This window comes from Leptomonas pyrrhocoris (genome assembly GCF_001293395.1).
Source record: "Leptomonas pyrrhocoris isolate H10 chromosome Unknown, whole genome shotgun sequence".
Taxonomy (NCBI): Eukaryota; Euglenozoa; class Kinetoplastea; order Trypanosomatida; family Trypanosomatidae; genus Leptomonas; species Leptomonas pyrrhocoris.
The window spans coordinates 627,942-646,421 of NW_015438362.1; the positions used below are offsets into that span (position 1 = coordinate 627,942).

The 18,480-nt window shown below is 56.1% G+C and overlaps 7 protein-coding genes across 10 annotated transcripts; all 7 read left to right on the forward strand.

The window, feature by feature from the left end:
• Positions 1–228: 228 nt before the first annotated feature.
• Positions 229–2,754, forward strand: ABB37_03864 (hypothetical protein; the record flags this gene model as incomplete). Its single annotated transcript, XM_015801332.1, has 1 exon — positions 229–2,754. The coding sequence occupies exon 1, from the start codon at positions 913–915 to the stop codon at positions 2,752–2,754; it is 1,842 nt and encodes a 613-aa protein (XP_015659952.1). The 5' UTR covers positions 229–912.
• Positions 2,755–4,569: 1,815 nt separating this feature from the next.
• ABB37_03865 (hypothetical protein) lies at positions 4,570–5,589 on the forward strand (the record flags this gene model as incomplete). Its single annotated transcript, XM_015801333.1, has 1 exon — positions 4,570–5,589. The coding sequence occupies exon 1, from the start codon at positions 4,657–4,659 to the stop codon at positions 5,587–5,589; it is 933 nt and encodes a 310-aa protein (XP_015659953.1). The 5' UTR covers positions 4,570–4,656.
• Positions 5,590–6,138: 549 nt separating this feature from the next.
• Positions 6,139–7,579, forward strand: ABB37_03866 (hypothetical protein; the record flags this gene model as incomplete). The annotated part of the gene is made up of 1 exon (XM_015801334.1): positions 6,139–7,579. The coding sequence occupies exon 1, from the start codon at positions 6,224–6,226 to the stop codon at positions 7,577–7,579; it is 1,356 nt and encodes a 451-aa protein (XP_015659954.1). The 5' UTR covers positions 6,139–6,223.
• Positions 7,580–8,191: 612 nt separating this feature from the next.
• Positions 8,192–10,870, forward strand: ABB37_03867 (hypothetical protein; the record flags this gene model as incomplete). 3 transcript variants are annotated; one of them, XM_015801335.1, is made up of 1 exon in its annotated part: positions 8,192–10,870. In XM_015801335.1, exon 1 carries the CDS (start codon positions 8,324–8,326, stop codon positions 10,868–10,870), a length of 2,547 nt encoding a protein of 848 aa, XP_015659955.1. In that variant the 5' UTR covers positions 8,192–8,323. The 3 variants fall into 3 exon arrangements, with proteins under 3 accessions (XP_015659955.1, XP_015659956.1, XP_015659957.1); XM_015801336.1 differs by having other exon boundaries at positions 8,194–10,870; XM_015801337.1 differs by having other exon boundaries at positions 8,200–10,870.
• Positions 10,871–11,286: 416 nt separating this feature from the next.
• Positions 11,287–11,875, forward strand: ABB37_03868 (putative mitochondrial hypothetical protein; the record flags this gene model as incomplete). The annotated part of the gene is made up of 1 exon (XM_015801338.1): positions 11,287–11,875. Exon 1 carries the CDS (start codon positions 11,393–11,395, stop codon positions 11,873–11,875), a length of 483 nt encoding a protein of 160 aa, XP_015659958.1. The 5' UTR covers positions 11,287–11,392.
• Positions 11,876–12,302: 427 nt separating this feature from the next.
• ABB37_03869 (hypothetical protein) lies at positions 12,303–13,831 on the forward strand (the record flags this gene model as incomplete). Of its 2 annotated transcripts, none has more annotated exons than XM_015801339.1 (1): positions 12,303–13,831. In XM_015801339.1, exon 1 carries the CDS (start codon positions 12,422–12,424, stop codon positions 13,829–13,831), a length of 1,410 nt encoding a protein of 469 aa, XP_015659959.1. In that variant the 5' UTR covers positions 12,303–12,421. The 2 variants fall into 2 exon arrangements, with proteins under 2 accessions (XP_015659959.1, XP_015659960.1); XM_015801340.1 differs by having other exon boundaries at positions 12,306–13,831.
• An 847-nt stretch (positions 13,832–14,678) lies between these two features.
• Positions 14,679–18,452, forward strand: ABB37_03870 (putative mitochondrial hypothetical protein; the record flags this gene model as incomplete). Its single annotated transcript, XM_015801341.1, has 1 exon — positions 14,679–18,452. The coding sequence occupies one exon, from the start codon at positions 14,679–14,681 to the stop codon at positions 18,450–18,452; it is 3,774 nt and encodes a 1,257-aa protein (XP_015659961.1).
• Positions 18,453–18,480: the final 28 nt, after the last annotated feature.

The window sequence follows — 18,480 nt, forward strand, 5'->3', positions numbered from 1 at the left end:
TGCGTCTTTCATCAAACGCTGCTTGTTTGGATGCACCTGTGTGTATGTGTGTGTGTGTGTGCGGGTGTCCTCTCTGCTTTTCGGTACGCTAATGCGTTCCTGCTGCAAGGCTGACGCGATCGCGTTGTGTTCGCCTCCTTTTTCGTTGCCACACCTTCCCAATCTCCTTACCCCCCCCCCCCCCCCGCTCCTCGCCCGTCCATCAAATGTACACTGCCTCTTGTCATTAGTGGTTTTGTTGAACTTACTCGCGTGCTGCCACCGAACTCCAAAGTTTTTCTTCGAGATATTAGATGACCAACTGTCCAAAATAATCATTTTGTTGCTTTGACGTTTACCTTCCTCACCCTTTCCTTGTTTTTCGATTTACCTTGCGTCACCGCTAGATCTTTCTCCTCTCCGTCTCCTGTGCGAACGAGATTCTTCTTCACCCTTGTGTTCTCTACATCGCCATTGAAAGCAACAGGTGGCAAAGGCGTATTAGCGAAGGGAAGCAAATAAGAAACAGCACTACAGTTACTTTTTTTTGTTTGAAGCCTTCTTCGATATCCTGAGCTCCAGTCTTTCACTGTTTAAAGAGGTGGTGATTGGTATATCGAGGGAAGGAAAAGTACCATTATTTCAGCTGATTGAAGTTGTGATACGTAGAGGCTGTCAAACTGGCAGAGGAAGAGAGTAGAGTAGTAGAAAAAGAGAGGAAAAAGAGGGAAGCGGTGCTTGAACCAGGTTTTCCGTGTTTTTCTCACTAACAAGTGACCCAAAACACGTTTATCCAGCACATTCTCCCTCTTCAAATCACTTTTCCTTTTCGTGTGTGGCACTTGACGTCATCAACGGACGCATCCACTGGGACTGCCTGTTTGTATTTTTTTCTGCACATTTGTTTTTCTCTAGCCCTTTTGTTTCTGCAAGATGCCCCCGACTATGTCTAACCAAACGATGGAGAAGGAGCAGCTCGCAAGCATTGTTCGCCGGCTCATGATTGACGCAGACGACTTCTTTATACAACAGCAGAAGACACTGCAGCTGTCGTACGCGGAGTTAAACAGCCGCATTGATCAGCTGCGGAGACGCGTGCAGCACCACCAGCAGCAGCAACAGATGCCGCAAGTCAGTGCCATGAGTGCCAACAACGGGTTGTACAGTAACACGAATCCATCTCCCTTTTCCATGACGCACAACTTGCCAAACGCCGATATGCTGGGCACGTCGGGCACGGGCCAGTCTGTGCTTTGTGGCGGCGGGTCCGGGTCTATGAACGTCAACGCGACTCCTCTGCGCACCACGAGCGGCGGGTCGCAAGGGTACGGCACGACGAACAGTGCCGTGAACAACGGGGCATCACGCTCGCTGCTGGATAGTCTCAACGGGCCGTCGGCGCTGCTCGCGATGAGCGACGCGGCGCTCGAATCTGGCCGGTTGAACTCTGCCACCGGCGGCACTGGGGGTGGTGGTGGTGGTTTCATGAGCAGAGCGACCGCCACCAACGGGAGTGCATTGACGAGCGGCGGGCGCGGCGCGTACAAGGTGGAAGCCATCACCCCACCGAATAAACAGCTGGCTTTATCACAATCCACCAGCAAGAGCCCTAGCATGTCTCAGCAGCAGCAACACCAGCTGCATGCCGCGGCAGGGCTGATAAACGGAGTTGCCGTCTACGACGACCCCATCACGGGGGAGTACACCTGCACCGCACAAAGCAACCCCAACGCCAGCAGTAGCCGCCACGACTCCCTCATGGCCTCCCCGCAGACGACGGAGAAATTCTCGCTGGAGGAGTTCATTGGGCGATTCAACACGACCACCGCTAGCGTGAACGCCGCTTCCACTGCCTTCAATTTTGACTCCTTGTACGAGCAGCTCACGAGCGGCGGTCCGGAGGAGTCCTCGCAGAGCCCGCTGGACTACACCGACAATCTCGTGGGGCCGGAGAAGTATACCGCACACGCGGCGTCGCCGTACGACCGTTCAAGCGGCGGCGGCGTGACTGATCGCGACGGCACGTCACCCGACGCCAACGCCTTCGGTGGCGTGACGGCGAAGAACAGCATCCCGGTGGACAGCCTACGCGCGGTGCACGACCAGCACCTGACGACGAGTGTGCGAGTAACGTACGAACAAGGTCGGCCAAAGGTGCGTCGCATTCCCGGCGGTGCGGCGGACACCCCTGAAAGCCTTGGCATCAACCCGCGTAGCAGTTGTGAGGTGCTGGTTGAGTTTAAGCGCAAGCGCGTGCTGCAGTACGAGTCGCACGAGTACGTTGCGCCCGGCAGCTACGTCATCGTAGGCGGTGACCGCGGCGAGGATCTCGGTCTTGTCGTGTATGCGTGGTGTGAGGTGTCTCTGGAAGGCAGCAAGAGCGGCAGCAGCAGCAGCGGCATCTTTGGGGCGTCGGAGCACAACATCTCTGGCGCCGGCAAACAGAAGGTGGTGGGCGTCGGTCTGACGGATAGTAAGCTGCCGCGCAGCATGGGCGTGGGCAACGGCACGGTGCTACGTCTCGCCTCCGACGTTGACGTGCAGCAGCTTCTTGGCACGCAGGTGGAGCTGGAGCGCCGCGCCATTGATGTGTGCGCGCAGCTGGTGCTGGACCACTCGTTGCCCATGGTGATCGTCGATGCAGAGTATCAGTTTGATAAGAAGAAACTGACCTTCTTCTACGAAGCGCAGCAGCGCATGGATTTCCGCGAGCTCGTGCGTCACCTGTACAAGACGTTCCGCGCGCGCATTTGGATGGAGCTGGTGGATGCGTAGGTGCGTAAGAAGGTGGAGGAGGATAAAAGAAACAAACAAAGGAGATAGAAGCCAAGTACGATGGAATCAGTAGATTTAAGCAAATAATGAGTTTTAGTTGTGTATCGTTAACCGCACTGGCACAATAGGATCCTTTTTGTTGGTTCAAAAAGTATGTGATGCCTTCTTTGGTTTGCGGGAAGCGAGCAAGATGCGCGTAGAGGAGAAAAGCCGCGCGGACGGAAAGAAGAGGTAGCACTTGTCCGCTCGGTGTTCTTTGTTTGTTTCGATGGCCTTTTTCCTCCTTTTTCTTAGTTTGCACGAGCGTTTTAAAAGTCTTTTGTATTCATTTTTTCACCTACGCGAGGAAGGTACCTGCTGATATTTGTTTAGTTTGTTTTCTCTGGTATTTCTCGTAGAGCTACAATAACTTTCACGCCATCAGGTTAACTCCTTTTTCTGTTGTTTTATTGATTATCGTTTACCACACACATTCACTTTAGTATATATATATATATGAGTTCTTTTTCTTATGTTTGCCCAGTGTTATTTCGAAGAAAATCTATGTTTAGATGCTTTCATTTTTGAAAATATAATTCTTACGATTGAAAGATGACGCCTTGTGGTATGTTTGTATGTATATGAATGTGTGCGTGTGTGTGAAATTGTACGGGAAGACATTCCTCTTTTTTTGCTCCGTTTTGCAGGCGGAAAGGTGGGGATTAGATACAAAAGCAAACGGCTTGTAGAACTGCAATGATGATTGTTCTCCTTTTTTGTTGTTGTTCTTTGCGTGTGGGTGGGCAACAAATAAAGCTGGCGGTGGGCTGCAAGCATGTCGTGTAGCAACACTTTCTTCATCTTGGATATTTTTGTTTATTTTTTACTTCCTATTTGTTAACCCAGGTTGAGGTGATATATGTAGATGCTAACCGATGAATAGAAATTTCTTTTTCAGCTCAAAAGATACGAGTGAAGAAAACAATATCCAAAATTGCCACTCTCTGTCGTTCTTCGCTGCTGTGCGCTTTCGCATTGTAGGAGAGAGAACAACAGTAGACGTGCTGCCGCTGGACGCTTTCTGGGACCAAAAGAAGAAACGACAAGAAAACGCTCGACGCGCATTTTTCACCTGTCGTTGTTCACGCGTTCGTGCCGCAATGATCTGCAGCGGCTACCTGACGCACCTTCTTTTTTTTTTCCACTGAAGGATGGTGCCGTATATAACTGTTTTGTTTTGTTTGTAGGATGCCATGGATGTATGTGTGTGTGTGTGTTTCATTGTACAGAAATAAATCTAATGGATGATGCAATTTGTAGTTGAGTTAAGTATCGGCGTGGAAGTTGTGCGACTGTAGTTAGCCCCTGTGAAAAGAAACGAAAAAAAATCAGCAAAAAAGGAAGCCGCGGGAGGAACAGAGAACACGTTGATCTGAGTGTGGTCACAGCTAATGACGAAGGGACGTCATGCGGGAAGGGGGGAGGGGGTGACTTGCTGACTTCATTTGGGTAAATTGCTTTATCGCTTTTTTTTTTTCAACCCTCACCATAATTCGGCATCGTTTGCAGTGAAGTCGAGCATGCGCGATCACGAGCGTTCAAAAAGGGCGCCTAATGATGGTGCTGGGCACATCAATACGTTGTGTCTTTTTTTTCTCTCTAAAAGACAATAAGAGCTGTGGCCAGCCTTCCTGCACTGTGCATCTCAACTTTTGAGATACGATGCGGCTGAGCTCTGTCTGTTCCACAAAGTGTCGCTTTTTCTCTTTCTCTCTTGTTCTCCTCCTTCAATCGAGTTTGCAAACTGCTTCCATCTTTCGCTGAAACATGATGCGAAGCGCCCAGCCGATAGACGCGGTGAGGATCTTCTTTGATACACTTGGTGCATGACGAGACCACCGGAAAGGGTAAATCTCCTTCGGAATGTGCGCAGCGTCGACATCACGCTTCTCCACCGGGCTTCAGTTTTCCCGCAAAGATCTGCAAAGTGAGAATACGAATGATTCTGTAGGCGGCCACGCAGCAGGCATCGAGATTCCACTCCTCTCTGAAGAGGAACACCTGGCGCGAAAGGCGACTGCACTTCGCCGGAGCATTGCCGAGACGCTGCAGCCTCGTCTCGATGTGGTTGACGACGCACTCCGCAGCGTTCATCGACAACTTTCTGTGCTGCGACAATGCCTTCCTTCTCATGCCTTTATTGCTTTTCGAGAAAACTGTGACGTGTTGAGACGCCAGCTGCAGCTATTTGAGGAATTGACGGTGCAACGGCTGCTGAAAGAGGCGGCAGAGAAGGCGGTGGCGATAGGCGCGTGTGAGGCATCTCATGTCGCACGGTGGAAGAAGTCGAATCAGTGGCCTGCAGTCTCGAACTTTGTGGAGCTGCAGCTCTATCTTTCTCTCAAACCGGTGAGGTTGTCGCCGTCTGCAATGGAGATGGCTGGGACCAACAATGCTGCCGCGGCAACGACGTCGGCGATTCAAAAGCAACTGGCAATACTCTGGTGTGAATGGCAAGATAGCTTCCAGCGCCATTCCTTCCTTTGCCGCTTTTACTCGTTGAAAGACGTTTTGTATGGTTGGGGACGAGGGTGGCGCATGGGTCCCCCGTGCACAGGGGAAGACGACAGCAGTCGAGCAGACCGGCGTTCCCGTGGCAGCGAAGCAGCAAACAGCAGTGCTGTAACTGCGAGATGCCTTTGGGAGAAGTGGGAAAGCCTCTCGGCCAACGATCGTCTGATGAGCTTCGCATATCTATGTTCGCTGCACTTAACGGAACCGATCGTGTCGACGCTGGAGCAGGCTCTGGTGACTGAGTTCGCCGATGTGTGGAGCGTTGTTACGGCTACATTGTGACGTCAATGCAGTTGGCACGCGTTTTTATTTTTCCCTGGGCTTCCATGTGTGGTGGTTCTCCTCCTCAACTCCGTTAATCCCTACCCTTCCTCGCCCTCTTCTTTTGTACACACCGGGCAAATCGATGCAAATAGTCGGTTATTATTCCCTTCCTTTTTTTTGGCGCTCGTGTGGTGCTGCTCTCCGTATGCGACCCATTCCGTCGCGGTCTCGAGGACGTCGCTCTTGTACTTGTCAACCAGCAGTTTGCTGCACATACACTGGAAAAAAAGAGAGAAACATTGTTTCGTTGTGATGACATCGGCCCATGCTGGCTCATGTGAGCCTCTAGTCGAGGCTTCACATCAGCCGAGAGAAGTGTGTAGTTACATACAACGATTTCCATCGCACACCAAAGCGAGGTGTATGTATTCGCCACAGCATCGCAAGTTGAAAAGAACGCTGGCGAGCGTTATTCTCCTTCAGCTCCGATTCTATTTCTTTTTCTCACGTCATCCATCTTATTCGTGCTGTCTCCCCGCAATGCCTCTTTCCACATTCATCATACCAAGTACAACCTTCTGTGTGTGTCTCACTCTCACCAATACATTTGCGGCTTTATCTTTGGAGAGTTTTCTCTCAATTCCTCCTTAGCATGTCCACTCAGTCAGAGCAGGAGCAGGAGCACGCAAGCCCCGTTGCGGCGCCATCGCAAGCGCCAAAAAATGCCTGGGTTGATGACGAAGATGCCAAAGCAGAGCACGCCGTTCCGGCCTTCTTGAAGGAGAGCACGACGAAGCCTTCATGGGCCTTGAGTGACAACGCACGCGCCTTGGATCTGCAGTCGGACGAGTACGCAGACGCCTCTCCACAGCAACGCCGCGCCGCCGATGCGCTGGCACGCAAACGCTTCCGCAGTGAGGACCTTGACACCCTCCTCTCGCGCAAGGAGCCGCTGCTGTCCTCCAAGCACGACCGCCCGAGCAGCAGCGTGCCGAAGGTGCTTTCTGTCCTCCCGCTGCCCCGCGATTCGGCGCGGACCATTCACTGGCACAGCAACGGCCAGCTTGCTATCGTTGGTGGCAACCATCACCTCTACGCTTTTCACGCGGCAGGTGGCTTTGTGGAGCAGCTGTCGAAGGTGGAAGTCGGCAAGCGCGTGGAGACGACGGCGCTGTCGGATAGCGGGGAAGAGGTACTGATCGCCGCTCACGAGGCTTACGCCCCGCTACTGATGTCCATCGCAACGGAGCAGCTGATACCGCTGACGTTTCTCGATACGCGCGACACCGCCGTACACCGCAACGGGCGCCGTGACAACGTGCGTCACGAGTTGTTTATTACGAAGCTGGCGTGCAAGCCCAACGACCCGGTGAGCAGAGGCGTCGCCGTTGCTCGCGGGTCCACCGTCACGCTCGCCTCGCTTTCCTCCGGCAGTGTTCTGAGCCACATTACGGTGGATGCGCCGATCACCGACGTGAACTTTGTCTCCGCAACGGAGCTGGCGATTGCGACACGGAATAAGGTACTGCTGTACGACGTGCGCAGGTCGAACCACTTCACACGTGAGCTGACCCACGAAGGCGTTCTGGACATCACCGCGTGTGCCTTCACAGGAAGCGGTGGTGCGGCCCGCACGCGTGCGATAGCGGTGGGTTCGGCCAGCGGTGTGGTGAGCGTGTACGACAGCACCACGTTGCGCTCTGCCGCTGCGACGACGGGAGCGTCCACGGTAAGCCGACCGCGGTTAATGCGCGAGCTGAAGCAGCTGGTGACGCCCATCTCATGTCTCTGCTTTGGGGAGAACAGTCAAGGCGACTCGGTGCTGGCCTTCGCGACGGGCGGGCAGAAGGGCGGCTTTCGTGTGGCGCGTCTGCCGGAGTTAAACGTTGTGCCGTCGTTCCCGGCGGTATCAACGCGGCATGGGTTTGTGCAGAGCATGACGATTGCACCGACGGTGCCGATATTGTCCGTCGGTGAGCGTCAGAAGGTGACCAACTACGCTTTGTGAGGTTTGGGAAAAGAAAAGGAAAAGGTGGGTTTCCTTCTTCGCTCGTGAGATTCAAGCGCCGGGGCGTGCCTGCACGAGTGGTGAATTGGCATTTTTTTTACAGCTCAGTTATGGGAGAAGCCGACTGGCTCTTTTGTGTGTGTTTCTTAAGAAAACTGTGGCCCCGACAGCCGTTGGTTTAATCGTATAATGACGACGTTAATTGCTAAGACAGATAAACGAATAACTCAAAACGGAAAAGCGGTTGAAGAGCACGTTCGAGCAAGTCAACGACGTGCTGGCTTCTGTTTTCACCCAACGGCTTAATAAATATATTTAAACACATGAGGTGTCTGTATCGAATGGGCAGCTGTTCGGCGACATAAAGCGGCTATTGGAAAGGCAACAATCGTGAACGAAAGCATCGGCGGTTTCAGCAGGTGCGATGTTATGTGAGTTACGTTCAAGCACTCGAGGAGAGTCGTACCTATTGATTCTAGAAAGCGCTCTTTCTGTGACGCTCGATGATCCGTGTGGCCGTATCGTATTGCTCTTGAAGTCTATCATGGAACCGTGGATTATTTCCTCCACTCCTCCCCTGTCAAAATGGCGTGTGGTGTTTTGGTGGATGCCAGAGTCCTAGCGTAGGTGCATTCTTTGCACATCAACAAGACCATCATCAACGCAACTGCACCTCGTGCAGCTCGTAGCAGGCACAATTTCCGTGAAAAAGTGAGTCAGCTCCCTTGTGATTGGACTTTCATCATGCCGGCTTCGAAGCCGGTACTCCCGAGCGCGGCCGTCAAGCCCGCATCTGAGCCACCGAGAAACACCGTGGACTACATCCCCAGCAAACTGAGCTACGACACGGCGATCCCGATATCTATTTTTGAGGACCGCAGGGAGTTCGTTGAGCGCTGCAAGCCGTACGACATCATCGACGGCCCCAACCCCCTCGATGACGTGCACGAGGAGACTCAGCACCACAGCGCAGACGTCGTGAGCTGCACATCCGTTGACACCATCAAGTCTAAAAAGTCCTCCACGCGTAGTAGCCGCAAGCGTTCGCGGTCGCCTCTCAAAGGTGGTGTGAAAGCGTACTCGGTAAAGGAGGAAAGCGACCGCGATAGCAGCACAGCAGCGGCGGCGCCCACTTTCCCTGTCTTTACTCGCCCGTCGCGTAGTGGCTGGGCGGCGGAGCAGCTGAGAGATGGCCGTCCGTATCAACTGCTGCGCTCTCGCGATATGGAGACACACGTGCGCTACGTGTTGGACGACTACGACTATGACTGGTGTGCCGCACAGAAGCTGCTGCCGGAGGTGGTGCAGCGCGGGATTACCTACCTGGAATGGGCCTACGCGTCATCGCTCTTGACCGCCGCCACGCCACACCTCGACGACCCGGCCGTAGAAGCGATGTCACCGTTGACCTCTTCTGGCAGCATCGCCGGTGCTTCAGCGGAGCAGCACAACGGCTCCGTGCCCGCCTTCAGAAACGCCGGCACCAGCGGAGGCGCACGCGGGGAGGCGAACGGTGCAGGTGTCTTTTCTCCTACCACGAATGCGATCGCACGTTTGAATCAAGCGAAGCGCTCGAGTGAGCGCGCGAAGCAGGCGGCGGCGGCCAACGCGTCAGCGTTTGCGTGTGCGCTGTGCTCTAAAAGCGTCTACTTGCTGTCGCAGCAGCCAAGCTCAGACGGTGCAAGTGGAAACGGTGGAAGGGGTGCTGGTCGAGGTCGCGGAGGGCGGGGCAGAGGCGCCGCGGTAGCACGTGAGGTTTCTGGTTCAAAAGCCTCCTCCCATTCCTCCGCCGCGGGTTCGAGCGGCGCGGCATCGAAACATTCCACCGCCGGCAGCCCCGCGGGGTCTTTTCCCTCGCACGATGTGCAGCATCAAGGACTGCGGTGTTGTGAGTGCGGCGTCGTCGCGCATCTGCGCTGTTGGTTTCTAACCGAGCCGCCGCGGCTGCCGGAGGCATGGACGTGCGATGCGTGCACCAACTACGCACAGCACCGTAAGCGCAGCGCCGGTGTGTGTTGCGTGTGCGGTCGTGTGGGCGGTGTGCTGCTTCCTTACGTCAGCGCCGCCGCGGCTGTGAAGGACGAGGGCGAAAGCAGCGGTAACAACAACAGCAATAATCACATGAGTGGCGAGCCGTCGTCGCAAATGCAGTCACCCATGCACGGTGGGCTCAGCGCGACACCGGTGGCGCAGTCGGACATGGTGTGCCACGCTGTGTGCGCCTTGACCATGCCGGAGCTGAGCATTCAACACAAGAGCACCGTGCTGCGGCGCAACGGACTCGTTAATATGGAGGAGCGTCCGTACGTGTACGCGCTGCGGCGCGTCGGGAAGCAGAAGTACGCGATGCATTGCATTTTCTGCGAGCACGGCGGCACCGGTCGGTGTGTGCAGTGCCACCACCCGCACTGCTTCGAGGCGATGCACGCCTCCTGTGCGGCGGAGGCGCACACCGTGGACTGCCACACCGACGTTTCCTTGTCCCCATCCACCATGTATCCGACTGGCAGCGGCGTGCATGGTGCGACGGTGGAGGCCATCAGTGGCCCGTGCTCTCCTGGGGGCTTTTCGCTTCACAACAACGGTGGCACTGGTGGGGCAGCGGGTTTGACGGCGTGCTGGACGAGCTGCTCCACCTACTGTAGGAAGCACTACGGGTACTCGGTCAGCAACTCGGCGGGTTCGGCCGCCCTGGGCGACAAGGCGGAGGCCGAGGCGCTGGCGCTGGATCTGACGGGGCTGTTAACGGGAGGGGACGGCGTGACGTCACCGGTGGTGCAGAAGCGCGGCCGTGGCCGACCGCCGGTGATGCTCGTGCAGCAGCGCGTGGCGGAGCGGGACCTAATCGAGCGGCTGCACGCCTACTGGCTCGAGCGTCGCGAGCAGCGGCGGCGCTCCTCTGGGCAGCTTGTCAGTGAAATCAACGCGCGGCTGCGGCACGTCGTGGAGGCGGCGCTGCGGCCTGAAATTGTGAAGGTGTCCGCAGACAAGGTGCGTCTCTCGCACTTTTTGAGTCTCGTGCCGGAGTGGCAGTGGCAGCTCGTGGCGATCGTGGAGGGGGAACTGCCGCTGCCCGACGAGGAGTACGATGACGTGCAGAAGTACCGGAAGGTGGCGCACACGCGACGCTCCGGCAACACCCGTAGTCTGTACGATCGCATGTCTGTTGCAGCCACGCAGTTGAATCTGATGTGCCGCATTACGACGGCCATGACGCACGAGTGCCAACTGCGGCGCACGAGCGCAGAACTGGAGCTGGACTCTCTTCGCAAGCTGTGTATGTGGAGGTGAGGGAGCTGTCGAAGGGAGAGCAGCATGCGCTGCTGTGGTGCGCTGAGGCTCGTGAAAGAAAGAGGCCGCCTACGTTTCTTCTTGTTCGTTCTTTTCCTCGTACAGTTACAGACAGTAATGCGCTGTGGGAAATATATATATATGTACAGAAATGAAGTGAGAGCTCTTTTCGAATAGCTGCTACGGCGCACAAAAGCGTCGTTTCTCGGACCTTTTTATGTGCAGCATTTCATGAAGCGTTGCAGCACACACGAATGAGGGAAGAGGAAAACTCGCATTTGGGGTTGCCATCCACTTCAGCCAACTGACGTTTAACTTCAAACCTGCCGATCTTCTCACCTCTGCATCAATTTTGTTTCTTTTTTCTTTTTTTTTCTTCTCTTTCTCGCCATTCGTTGGGGTTGTATGTGTGTTGCAGTGAAGAAGGTCTGTCACGCCTCGTCTGCGTCCCGTTGCGCCGCTGCGACGTGTCGCCTCGCGTGCGGAAGAGGACGTAGGGTACCGCCGCAAACATTAGGCATTATGCGCGTACACACGTACCACAAACATGCGGTGCAGCGCAACAGCCCGTTGCTGCACGCCCTCCTTTCTCTTCATGCCATCTTCTCCGTCTGCTACTCAGCCCCCATCTTTTTCACCTTTCTCGGGCTTCGATGGCAGCGGCAGAGCACCACCTCGACCCAGAGGACGTGGATGATCTGCGTTCTGGTGATTTGGTTCTGTGCGGAGCTGGGCCGCCTTTACCTTGGCAGACTTGCGAACCGACAAACGCTGTTCGGCGAACTGATTGGATTTCTTAGCATGACCATCGTTCCTCAGATTGTGCTCATGGGGGTACTGTTTGGTCTGCTGCCTCAGCGCAATGACCTGGAGTACGGCGTGTGTATCACGCAACTCATTCTGCTAGGATTGGAGTTCCTGACTGCGACCCAGCTGTTAGTGCGCATAACGCGCAACAACGTCATCGACTTCTACGTCGCTCTTGGGTCTCCATACTCCCAGTAGCTCTTCCAAGAGGCGTCTTCCACGGTACCCGCTGCTAAAATTTTCAAAGAGGATTTGCTTTCGTGGTTGGTGTTGATGACATAGAACTTGTACAGTTTCCCTCTTCCTTTTTTTTTTCTGTTGACATGTGCTGGTTTGAACGGTGTAGAGGGTATTCCTATTGCCGTCATCGATAGATATTCTAATGCGAATGAAAGTACTAAACTCACCCTTACCTCACTGAGCAACACTAAAAGCGCTTCAACTGCTTAAAAGTGCTGAAGCCGCCTGCATCGAAGTCCGCGCAAGTGTTTTTGCTCACCGCAACGATGAAATGTGATGACTCCATCTCTATATTAACGCGCCCTCTCCCATGGTCGTGAATATACCCCTTTTACTTATCCCGCACCGTGTTGTGCTCTCTGATTTATCTTTTGTGTTGTTGCGAAGCAGCAGCGTTAAAGTCACGCAACGTCTAGCGGGCACGCTTCCATTGCTACTCACCTAACAACAAGAACAACCAGACGGACGACGACACTTCGACATTGAAGGTCGCAGGCTCGCAAAATGGACCTTTCGCATGAATTGTGGACCCTTGTAGAGACGACCCGTCAACAGAAGAGCTCAGGCGCCCCTTTTTCCCAAAACAGCACCTTGCAGACGCTCTCCATCCCCCTTGAAGAACAGCGGACGAACGCATCTCTCCTGAGCACCTCGCAAACCTTGGACGAGGCAGCTGTCAACGCCATCTCGCGCGCGTCTGCCCACGTCCGCTCTCTTGTCGTTGCGTTAGACGCGGCCACCCCCAGCTCTACTGCCCACCTGCAAAACAGTCTCCTGCTCTCCGATGCGGAGCTCTTGTCGGTAAGCAGTTCCTTGAAAGCGTTTACGGAGACGCTTACCAAAATCAACGCTCTTGCTGCCGCCGCAAAGCGCAACGACAGAAGAGGGAAGAAGACGGAAGGAAAGCAATCAAGTCAAAAGTCGCTGATGGAGGAGGCCGAAATGGGAGATGCGGGGACGGGAACCGGTCTAGTCGCGCATCTCCAGCAGGCGGTCCGCATACAAGAGCAACGTGTGGCCTCCAAACGCCTGCAGGTGGCGCTCGCCAAAGAGGAGCTCGCGCTGTACAAGTCGGAGCTCTTCCTCTTTGGCCATTGTGGAGTGCTCTCGTGCTCCGACGCGGTGGTGGCGGAGCTGACCCACTATCAACCACCGTCCTCCTCTGCCTCACCTCCTTCTCCGCGAAACGACGAAAGATGGCGTCGGCCGCTGGATGAGGAACACGTGCGGCGGCGTGGAGTCCCGTCTTCGTCGTTCTCCGCTTCTCTGTCGAGGCCGTCACGGTCAGGGTTCGGCACGACATTTCGTGTGGTGGACGGCATGATGCAGAAGGCGGCGCAGACTGTCAAGGCGGCGGGCAACCACGCCGACTCGGCGTTGCATGTGGCGCTCACAGGGAGCCACATGGCGGCGCGGCAGCTGTTGAGCGCCGGAACGTCCTCGGTGGACGGTATCGTAATGATGGACGCTGATGTGGACCGTAGACGAATTTCTTCAAACGCCGCAGCGGAAAGCTCCACAGCTCTTTCGACAAAGACTGGTGTCGGTGCAATTCAGCTGCCGCCCTTTACGCACGATGATCTAACGAAAGAGGAAGAGGCACGATTGCAGGAGCAGAGTCAGGCGCTGCTTCAACTGCAGAACGAGGCCACTGCCCAGGATGCGAGGGCCATCGAGATGTCGATTCACGAGTTGTCGCAGCTGACGTCCCTCATGAACGAGCAGGTGATGCAGCAGACAGAGCAGTTCTCTATTCTGGTGCGAAACACGGAGGCAGCGCACACCAACGTGCAAAAGGCGGTGGGTGAGGTCAAGAAACCACTGCGGGCCTTCTGGAACCCGACGCGGCAGCTCATTGCCTTGCTTTGGGCTTGTATGGCTGTGCTGCTGGCAGCGAACCGACTTTTGCGCTGAGAAGGTTTTTTTCCCTTTCTCCGCTTCGCTTTGTGCGCTGGATCGATATGCTTTTGTTAGCATGTAGGTCGTGTCAACGGTGCAAGTCTGATGCTGCAAGACTCACAATGGCAGAAGAAAACAGCGGAAAAGCTGAAGAATGTGCCTTTTTTATTGATTCAATTCGACTGTGGAAGAGGAACCGCAGAGAAAGAGACACCCGAGGGATACAAGTTTCCATCCACCTGGATAGCAACAAGGAGAGGTAAGTCGAAGTGCTGAACAGTATTGGCGTGTGGCTCTTCTTTTTTCTACTACATGTAGCAGCACTGGCGGAAGATGGCCTTTTTGTTGTTGTTTGTCTTGCTTAACAGCACCCATGTTATTCTGGCGTACCAACGTCGCATTTACTTCTCGCTTTTCATCTCTCTTCTCCTCCTTTACTCCGTCTCTATCACTGCGTAATAATAATAATAATAACATTAATAATTGTTGATTATTGTGCTTTCCTGTTGCTCTGCATCTGCTCTGGTGAAGTTTCTCTTGTTGTGGTGGTGGCTCGTGTTACTTTTTGCTCTTGTGCACCCCCCCCCCCTCGGGCCTCTGCTGTTTGCTCGCAGGGAAGCTTCGTCTTTTGTTCAGACGGACAGAAAACTCGCAGGGAGGAAACACACACAGTCTCAGCTTTTCTTGTAGATTACTTTCCTTCTCACCCCTCGTCAGACCTGAGCCATTCTGTCGGCGACAAGAAAAGGGCTCTCCGCTGCACTCCGCGGTTGCAGCTCGTGAATTCAACTGCATATATGTATTGCAGTTTAAACGGACAGTGTAATTGTGAAGCACGTATACGCCCAGAATTGATCAGGAAATGTGGGTTAACGCGGCTCTTCGGTACACCTCGTGCCGGTCACGCCACACAGCTGTGGCCGCAGCGCTGACATCCGTCGCAGCTCGTCGTTGTCTGTCCACCAGCGATGGTGGCGGTCCTTCCTCGACTGCAGCGAGAGTCACGGCTTCGCCTGTCTCGGTACCACCCGTACAGAACACACAAAAAGAGAGCCGATTCACGCGTACAAGTGCACCGAGCTCAACGCCAATGCGCATGACAGCGGGCCTCGGAGACGCAAGCACCGGCACCGCACACGCGGTGGGCACTGCTGCTTTTCCGAGTGTCGAGGACAACACCGCGCACATCCCCTACTCGCCGAACATACGCTCGAACCGCATGCTCGTGATGTACTTGCAGCGGGTGCAGACGGTACTGCGTCGCAACCGGCGCCCTTCTGTGGAAGCGCTCAGTCGATGTGAGCTGAACAAGATCCTGTTCCCAGCGATTAAAGGCGTAGACGTGCCGACGGTAACTCTGCTGCTGCAGACGTTGCAGATGGCTGACGTAAGCGAGACGGCGCCAATTGTACAAGACGCCGTGGCATGGTTCAGCCTCTACGGGTATAACCTCTCCCTGCCGAAGTTTATTAAAGTGATGGCGCTCCTGCACCACTTCAACGCCCCTCTCGTGAAAGACTGGATTCAATCGGTACCGCAGCGGCTACCTTCGCGGGATGCAACGTCGTTGACGGCCACGCAGGCGGTCACCGTGCTAACGGCTGCGCTGCCCTGCCTGCGGTTCCCGACCGTCGAGGAAACGGAAGGTGGGTTGAAGGAAGCGGAGGTTGCTCCGGCTGCTGCAGCCCTCGTGGAGCTGGCGGAGCTGCTGCGGGAGCAATGTAAAGGGGCGGAGTTCGTAGCCTGTGGTGCTTCTCTCATCGCGGATCTACTGCGTGCGTTGTTGACTTTCAAGGCGTCTCGCGAGTGGCCTTGGGCACGCAACAAGAATGCCTGGTTAGCGTTGGAGGAAGCAACGTGCTTGATACTCGCCACGCCGTCGCAGGCGGATACGATGGAGGTGGCGACGGCCGTCCGGCTGCTCACAGCACTCTCGGACGTGGCACCACGAGGTCAACACGACGCTGATTCTGGCGGGGCAGCAGATGCGACTGCCGAGGCGGAAGAGCGCCTCGCGACAGTGCTAACACAACGGTTGACGACTGCTGTGGAGGCACTGCAGAGTGTTGCGCCGGTTGCCGCTGCCACAGCAACCGACGAGGCGCCACAGTACGCCGTGTCGGAGCTGCCGTCGCCATGGCGAGCGCGTGATGTGCGAGAGGTTTGGAATACGTGCCTGCGGAGCAGCGCTGCCTCAGCCATGGCTAAGGAGCTAGCTGACGGTGAGCGGCCAGTGGTCGATTCTGCATACCAGAAACTGCTGGCTGGCTTCCAGGCATCTCTTTCTACCTTCATCACACAGCTCTTTGTGGCGCATCGTGGTGATGTTGGGGTGGCAGAAATGGCGTTTGCCATGGCTCTCGGGATTGCCCAAGCAGATCGGGCCGCCGCACAACGTGCGCGCGACACGCGGCCCGTTACGAGCGAGTCCTCCTCGACTTTTTCCCTCAATACCGCCACGCCCGTCGGGTCGCACGTAGCAGATGTCATCCCGCCGGCGCTGGTGGAGGCACTGCTGCAGAGCAGTTCCGACCAACTGCACGCACGCAGCGTGACATGGACACCAGCAACAGTGCGAAGCGCTGTATCGCTCTTTGAGCACCGCAGCGACGGCGCGCACCGGACGCGGGCGTTTGAGCTGGCGCAGGCGTGGTACAAGCAGCTCCAGAAGCGTGCACGAGACGGGGAGCGGATGGTGCCAGACGAGCTGCTCGCCTTCTTCACTGCGGAGGTGCTGCGGCAGGAGCGGTTGGGCGTGGACGCGGCGGTGGACGCCTCGCTGCGGCGATGGAGTGTTTCGGAGGTGCTGTACTTCTTTTCTCGTCTGGGCACCGCTGAGGGCTTCGCGGGCGGGGTGGAAGGCGCGGCGGTGCTGCGGCAAGCCGGCTCGGCGTTGTGCTCCTACGCCGCGAAGGCCTCCGCCGCGCAGCTGGCATCGTTGGTGGAGTGCTACGGCGCGGCACAGGTGCGCAACGACGAGTTCTGCGACGCGGCGGTGAGGCGGCTGTCGGAGTTGCTCGACGTGAGTCTCATTACGGCGACACGCAACATAAATTTTGCTTCCTCTGGCAGTGCGGTTGCACGGCAAACAGAGGCAGCAGCGGCCACCACCTCCATCACCGCTTTTGCTGCGGCGCCTTCCTACGCTTTGGACGCAAATGGAAGGGATCAGGGCAACGTCTCGGCATCGACAACGACAACAGGCAGCGGCGACCCGGCGGCGGGCGCCTCTCCCGTAACCCTCTCGCAACTCACACAGCTCCTGCGCTCCTTTGCGTTGATGGAGGTGCGCCAGACGAAGCCCTTCGTGGATGCTGCGCCACACGTAACGCTGGCCGCCAACGCGGACCAAGGCAGCGCCGAGGAAGTGAGCCAGCTACTAGCGGCGTATGCGAAGATGCTCATTTGGAACTACCCGGTGTTTCGCGCCTTGGCGGAACGCTTCTGTCGAATCCGCAAAGAGGACGTGCATCTAGATCAGCTGCTCACGACGCAGCTGGCGATGTTGCGGATGGACGTCACGCTGCCGCCTGTCACGACGCGGTTCTTTGAAGCGCTGACGGAGCAATACTCTCCTGAAAGGAGCGGGAAGGGGTCAAGTTTGAGCACCACGCTGAGGAGAGGCGCGAGTGAACCGGCGAAATCGCGCAGGGATGAGCTGAAGAGTGTGGTGATGCATCTCTCCGTGCTTTCCCGTGTGCGCACCTCCTCGCATGTAATCCCGCCTAACCCCAGTGTGAGTACCGGAATCATTGAGTTCATCGTGAAGCACGCGAAACTGCTACGGATCGAAGAGCTAGCAGAAGTGCTTCTTTCACTCGCACGACTGGAAGAGGGCAGGTCTGCTGCCTTCGAGGAACTCACCGTACGCACCTTAGGGCTGCTACCCACTGCACCCCCGCGCGTGATGGCGCATATCGCGGAAGCCTATGCACTGGCACGTCGCAGCGACGATGCGGAGCTCTTCACGCTGATCGCGGAGCGCACCGTGGCGATGCGGCACGACATGGCGGCCGTCACCATCGCCAGTATTCTCGCGTCTTTCGCCAAAGTGGGGGTTCGCAATGACCGCCTCTTTATTGAGGTGATTCCGCGTGTCCGCCACGTCAGCACCTACGGCACCCCGCGGGACGTGGTGAATGTGGTGAGCGCCTACGCTGCAGTCAACCTGTGGCATTACAAGCTGTTTGCCCGGCTGGCGGACCGCGCTATCCAGCTGCGTGCCGACTTCCGCGTGACGGAGCTGGTGCGGCTGCTCAACGCGTACGCCACCGTGCAGATGCGGTACGATGTCCTCTTCACGGAGTTCGCACCGCGTATTCAGACCCTTGCGCATTTGCTGGTGCCGTCGGACTTGGCGGGGATTGTGTCCAGCTACAGTCAACTCAACATTCCGTGTGTGCCGGTCTGGAAGGCCACCGCCTCCCGTGCGGTTGACGTGGCCGACGCCTTTACAGAGGAAGAAGCGGAGCAGCTTTTGGATGCGTACTCGACGCAGGACTTCTACCACGAGGAGTGCGTGCGGGTGCTGACGGCGCGCTTCCCCGCACTGTCGAAGATTCCTTTCAACATAAAAGAGGCAGAAAATACGGGGCCCAAGGCCGAGGAGGTCGCCGATGACGATGAACGACGTTGAAGACGCCAAAGAAAGGTATCTTTTGTTT